This window comes from Choloepus didactylus, chromosome 9 (assembly GCF_015220235.1).
Source record: "Choloepus didactylus isolate mChoDid1 chromosome 9, mChoDid1.pri, whole genome shotgun sequence".
NCBI classification, from domain to species: Eukaryota; Metazoa; Chordata; class Mammalia; order Pilosa; family Megalonychidae; genus Choloepus; species Choloepus didactylus.
In genome coordinates, this window is record NC_051315.1 from 116,550,339 (window position 1) to 116,556,813 (window position 6,475).

Below are 6,475 nucleotides of genomic sequence, written 5' to 3' on the forward strand. Positions count from 1 at the left end.
TAGTGCCTAGTGCACAATAAGCTCCCATAAACACTGTTATTGATTTCCTTCTTTATTTGTTATTACTATAACTGTTTTGTTATTGTACACATTTTCTTGCTGCTGTTTTTGTCGTCGTTGTTGCTTCCCCGCTGGCATGTTAGGATGCTGCAGTGATGCACACTGTAACAATTAGGCACTCCCCAGCCCACTCAGGATTCTCTCTGGCACTAGGGCAGGAGAGAGGGCAGCTTGTCTGTTTCCACTGTGGTTTTGCCCACTCATCTAACTGCCAGTTTGGGGTCCTCTAGTCCCCTCTCCAATCATACAAAAGAGACAGTAACCTTGTCTTCAGGGGCCAACAGTGAGCTGGGAATTGGCAAATTGCTTCCAGGTCAGGAGTTTGTTCTCATTGTCCTGCACACAGCTTTTTTCTAAAAGGCTGGTTATGGGTGTAGGAGACTTACTGGTCTTTTATTTATATGAATCAAGGGTAAAAGATATAAATATTACACCAAATGCTTATACCAGAAATCATACACAGGACAAAAGTCATAGGCAGGCATTAAATAATGGTATGTTACAGGGTGCTAAATTCTATGAGCCTGTAGCATGAACACATACTTAAAAGTTATGATTTCTTACCTGAATTGACTGTGGAAGGGAACAGTTTTTCTTTTTGGGCTCCATCCTGCTTGTTCTATAGTCATTACCTCTGGTTTTCCATAGTGAAGAGCCCAAGGTTGTCCAGAAATAACATTTATTAAACAACAATAAAACACACAATAGAAAGGGCCTTATAAATAAAACTATATAATTATGATGCTTTATTTTTTGCTCCAGTACTCCACAAAACACTACAGACAGTAACAAAATAATTCAATAAATATTAAAAACTTCAAGAGAGTTATCAAACACTCTTTATCACATGTGAGCATCAACAATGCCACAGCCATTAGATACACAGTTAAACACTATCATAGATTTCTTTCTTGGAATAAGGTACATGAGTAATTTTTTATCCAGAAGTCATAACATTTACACGTATCCATACACAAGAGAAGAGCTCAGAGTAAGTGAAGCAGACGCCCCAGTGACCTGGATCCATCTGCCTGTACATCATTTAAAGATACTACAATGTAAACAGGAAAGGAGTCAACACAATAAAGAGAAACATTGGGGTTTGTTTAGGGTGGGAGGAGCAAAACTAGGGCAATTAATGAAAGCTGTTTACATATTTTCCATTGCTCTCTTAGCAAGATGCTCCCTTCCCTTTTCTGCTTTTTCTTGGTTGAGGTATTCCAGCACTTTCATTAACACATCTTCATCCAAGTACTGCTTATTTGGCATATCGCTATTCTTCAGGAGCCCCACAGGGAGCTTTTTGCTTACTATGGCCAGTTTGTCAGTCTCTTGAGAGCTGCCTTGATTCAAATGCTCTTTGATGGCCTGCTCGATTTGGTCCTCTTCCTGTGCTTCATCTTCAGATGAACTTTGATTGGGAACTCGCTTCATCTGGTTTGAATTAATGATCTCAGGGTATTTAACTAACATCCTGGCCAAGTACTCTCCTAATTCTTGATCCTTGTCATTCAGGTTTTCATATGCCATTTGTCTGTTTTCAGCCTCCGGCATCCAGGCAGCTTTGGAAAACTGGTTTGCCCTAGATCTTCCAGGACCATATGGGAGCCTTGGCAGAACCTTCTCTTGGTTATATTGATTGGGAAAATATGGAGGCTTCTGACTGGCTACACTCTCCATCCCTAAAAGATTTAAAATGTCCTCAACACTGAGTCCTTCTGGTAGACCTTCTGTCATACCACGACCAGGTGTTTTGGGGTAGCCACTCTTGGAGAGCATCTTATTTTGGTACAGGTCTGGGCGGTCCAAGTCAACCTCTGAGATGTCATCTAGGTCAGCTGGAAGGTCAAGCTCCTGCTCAGGTTCAACTGACCCACTTGGCTTCTCACCAGTTTTGAGCATGTCAATTAAGTCTTCAGGAGGTATCTGTAAATTCCTTGAGATTTCAATCAACTGATAAATAGACTGAGAATCAAGTGGTTTCTCAAAAAGCCTGGTTGCCCTCTCCCCATTTTGCCCATTCTGTGACCTCCCACTTGCTGCAGCATTCACTAACCTTTTCAAATAGGTAACTACTTTGGAGACATCATCTGAGAATGGATCTTTCTTCTCTTTCCGGAAATCTTCATCCTGGACACCCAGAGGCCCTGAACGCTTCATCTCGTCATTGATCTGTTCACTTTTTTCTACATTCTCTTTGCTGTCTCTCACCTCTTCCTGGGTTTGACTCTCTATTTTCTCCTCTACTGGGTTCCAATCTTCTCCCCCAACCACATCTTCATAGGCAATGTTATTGGCCTTGTAGATATCATCTTCATCATCTGAATAAAGTTTTTGCTCATCATCAACCTTTGCACGCTTCTGGTTGTTTGGTCCTGTCAGTTTCCCCAGCTCTTGAAAGACAGATTCCAGTGTAGCAAGGCTTTGAGGAGTGTATTGCTCCTCCACTATCTCATTTGTACGCTTAAAGGGATTGTCCCTGGAATTCTCTTCATACATAGGGGGGAATCGCATGTGCTTCAGCTTTCTCTCTGGCCACTGTTGAGCTTCATAATCATCAGGCATGTCCAGTGGAAAGTTCTTTTCTGAATTCAAGGCATAAGGCTTGTTTTCTTTTGGTGCAGATTGAGGCTCATTTTCAGCCTGTCTCAATGCTTCAAGTATTATCCTCAGCCACTCATCTTCACTCAGGGAATCCCTTGAAATTTCTGGCAAGTGACTTTCATCACCATTTTCTTTTTGCTGAAGGGGAGCAGAGACACCTTGGGAGGGATTATAGTCTGGGCTGCTTTCCTCTTTGTGAGCTTGTTGCCGGAGCTTTTCTATGTACTCCAAAGCCCTGAACATTTCGGGACTGGGAAACCTCTGGACATTTTCTGATCTGGGATCTGGTTCCTTCTGAAGCAGCTGGTTATGCTGAAATGAAGCTGCTTTGGCACAGGAGATGAAGAAAATTAAAGGGATGAGAGACAGGGCAACTCCAAGTCGGTGGGTTTTAGCTTCTGCCATGTTTGAAGGATTTCCTTAAAGCATAAAAAAGATGAGTTAACCTAAATTAAATAGACTAGAAGACATCTATAGCAAAAGCAAATAATGAACTATTGAGGTAAAAAAAAAAAAAACAACATTATTTCATACTAAATTTAAGATACCTCTTCTTAAAACTCATAAATATGCCTACCTGATTGCTAAAAGTTACCAGAAGAATCTTTAGTAAAATTGTTACACATTTGCATCAAACTTGGATAGCATTCTGTTAGTTGAAACAATAACAAAAACACTGTTATGATGTTTCTCAAATTTTATTTTCACATAAAGCCATGTAGTTTATTTTTATTACATTTTCCAAGATGAGTTTTAGTTATCTTGTATAGCATTCCTGTTGAGGTCATTGGCAAAATAATTGGTTGGCTTAATTTAAAACATGCACGCACACACGTGCACACACGACCATTTCTTTAATGTGTCAAAATTTCCAATTTTGTGGTAGAAACACAGCAGCAGTGACATTAACACATATTGTGAGGTAATACAGCATGTTAGTGTCAGTAATACTGAATTAGCTTGTAGATGAATTCCATTCACATACCTTTTTCAGAAATAACTTGTTCTCTCTCTGATGCCAAATCCAACTATCAATTCTGGAAAGTCTATACCATAGTAACCCCCAATCATGTGTCTCCTTAAGACCCAGCTAGGCTAAATCAATGAAACCTCTTTCCATATAAACATACTAAAATAATAAATTAAAACTGTGTTTTAAAATCTCTGTACTCTGTATTAATTTTAATACTTTTATTGTGACTGTTTTACAAAATGTAATTGTGGTTATATTTTCCAACAGCTCTCAAGATTATATAGTAAATAATAACAGATGCTGTAGAGAGAACATAAGTTTTCTTAACTAGTCTATTTCTGAACTTGTGATTGTTCAGATTCAGCTAGTCTATTTTGGTGTGGACCTGTGAAATCTTGAATGACTCATACTGTTAGAAAATCTTAAAATAAGCACTATGTAACTCTCAATTTAGATAAACACAGACGACATGTTAAATTCTTCCTACTTAAAAATCTTCATTCATTGTTTTCTCTAGTTCTTGTAACCTCACATGAATTAGCAAGGGGATTAGATTTTTACATTTCTGCATCTGATATTGCTAATGTTGAAAAGCTATTTTAATACTTCCAATATTTTTACAAGTGAAATGAATGTAAAAGAAATTTCCAAGTTTGATCATGATATCATTTCCAGATCATGCTTTTGTGATGATAGGTAAGCTAGGCTATATGAGTACAATTGTCTGTTAGCCAAGAGATCAATTGTAGAAAATATCATTGTTCAGTGGACCATATTGGTGATTAAGTAATGTTTTCAATTTTTAAAAATTTTTAACAAGGAGGTGTTTATTAAAATGACCCCCATTGATTAGAATGCTTAATTTACTGAAAGAAAAAATTCTAAAGGCATTTGGGAGAATAATTCTAATATATTTACTATAAGCCATTTTGTTTATAAATTTTGGGTTTAAATTAAAGCAATTAAACATTCTTCTTCATATTACTTCAGGATTGATTTAACTTTGGGAATCAGTAATTAACATCTGACATTTGAAATGCAATTTTATAAAAACCTTTTTGAACTTTTTTTCTTTGAAATCATTATCCTAGGATATTCTTAAAACAGGGGTTATGTGCCTGTCTTTCAAATCATTATCTGAGAGTTGGGCTTTGCTGGAGAGTTGAAGCAGAATGCTCATTGCAGTTGTTTAAACAGCAGCCTAACAAGTGCTACCCCTTGGTCATGTATTCACATTCGCTTTGGACAACATAGATACATCATTAGAGTATGACTCAAGAGATTTGTTTTCTGGGTAGCAGCTCTTTAAGTGGTAGAGATGGTTTCAACAGCTTTAATATCCTCCATAGGATTTGATTTCAGATTTAATTTTCTCAAACTCAAATAACTAGAAATTAGTCTCTCCTTTCATACCTATTATTAAAATTAAATATCATTTCCATTGACATTAGACTGGAGTGTTGACAAATGCAGATGGATATATTAAATTTGAGCAATCCAACTAGTTAGGATATATAGATAAAGAATTCTGGTCCCACTCAAAATCTTGAGCAAAAGACTGGACAGCCTCTTTCAATCAAAGCATAATAATAAAAACAATAATTGTTATACAGTTATGAATATTTTCATCAATGTGTTCAAAATTATAATTTATCTAATTTATGATCATATTCCACAGTATAACCCAACATAAAGACATTTCCCTCTGGAAATAGGAATCAGCCTATGTTCAGGATCATTCTAAGTACTTTCTTGGACCAAAATTAGAAAATAATAGTGCAAATCTTTTCAGGATATACCAATTCAGAAAATAATTTTATGAAGTTAGTTAATTTTGAGCTCTTGTAAGGCAAATATCAAAGGAAAAAACTAATTCCAAAATTGGTTGCCTCTATGACTAACGTGTTTAACAGCCTTTGAGTCATTAGAAGCCTGCTGTTAAGAATATTAAGCATATAAATTATATTCCCTAGCTTTGTATCTGATTCTTAGGAGAACAAACAACAAATTAAGGAAAGAAATAAAACGTCTTGGTTAACTTCACATTTTTATGTGCATCGACACTAAAATCGTTAACGTTTTCACTCTTTTTCAATATAATTATCCAAATAGCATTCTTGTTAATAAATATCCAATAGCAAGTGTACAAATTATAGATTTGGTCCTATTATATACAGTGTTCTTACATTGGCTGATGAGCAGCAGGTTGCTATCCAGTTATTCTCTGGATATTAGCTTGCCAGACGATCTTTTTCTTCTCAGCTAAGAATTAAGGGAACAAAATTCAATTTAGAACTTTCAAGTAAATCGAAGAGAAAAGCAGCCTTACCTCTTTTTTTAGATGGCTGAGAAGATCCACAGCATGGTCCTCCGGATCCGCCGGGCGAGCTTCTCGGGCCGTTTCAGCACCCGGACAGCTCCTCGGTTTATAGGGAGCCGCCGCGCCTGACTCCGCACTGCCACACTGACGTCACCGGGCTCAGCCACAAACCCGAGGAAGAGCGAGCTTTTTCAAAGAACCCAAGAGAAAATAATCACTTTATATATTTATTTATATATATTTTGTAAATATCTTGCATGCTAACGCCACCTGTCTTTTGGTGGCGAAAATTGCAGTTTTCTTTTTCTAGTTAAATGCTGTGCACTATTTCCTTTAGTGAGAAAGAAATCTGTCAGACAAACTGCTAATTGAAAGATAATCTCATCCACGTTCTGGTGTCTTGTTATAAGAGTTTATTTTGTTGTTGTTGTTGTTGTTGTTGTTGTGATAATAAAGCTTTACAGACAAGGCCTTTTTTTTTCTTCTTTGCCCACAAATTACATTATTCCCTGTTATAT

At 36.9% G+C, this 6,475-nt stretch overlaps 1 protein-coding gene across 1 annotated transcript; it reads right to left on the minus strand.

The window, feature by feature from the left end:
• Positions 1-774: 774 nt before the first annotated feature.
• On the minus strand, positions 775-6,122 carry SCG2 (secretogranin II). The gene is made up of 2 exons (XM_037849703.1): positions 5,967-6,122; positions 775-3,083 (listed from the first exon to the last, which is right to left on the minus strand). Exon 2 carries the CDS (start codon positions 3,067-3,069, stop codon positions 1,210-1,212), a length of 1,860 nt encoding a protein of 619 aa, XP_037705631.1. The 5' UTR covers positions 3,070-3,083; positions 5,967-6,122; the 3' UTR covers positions 775-1,209.
• Positions 6,123-6,475: the final 353 nt, after the last annotated feature.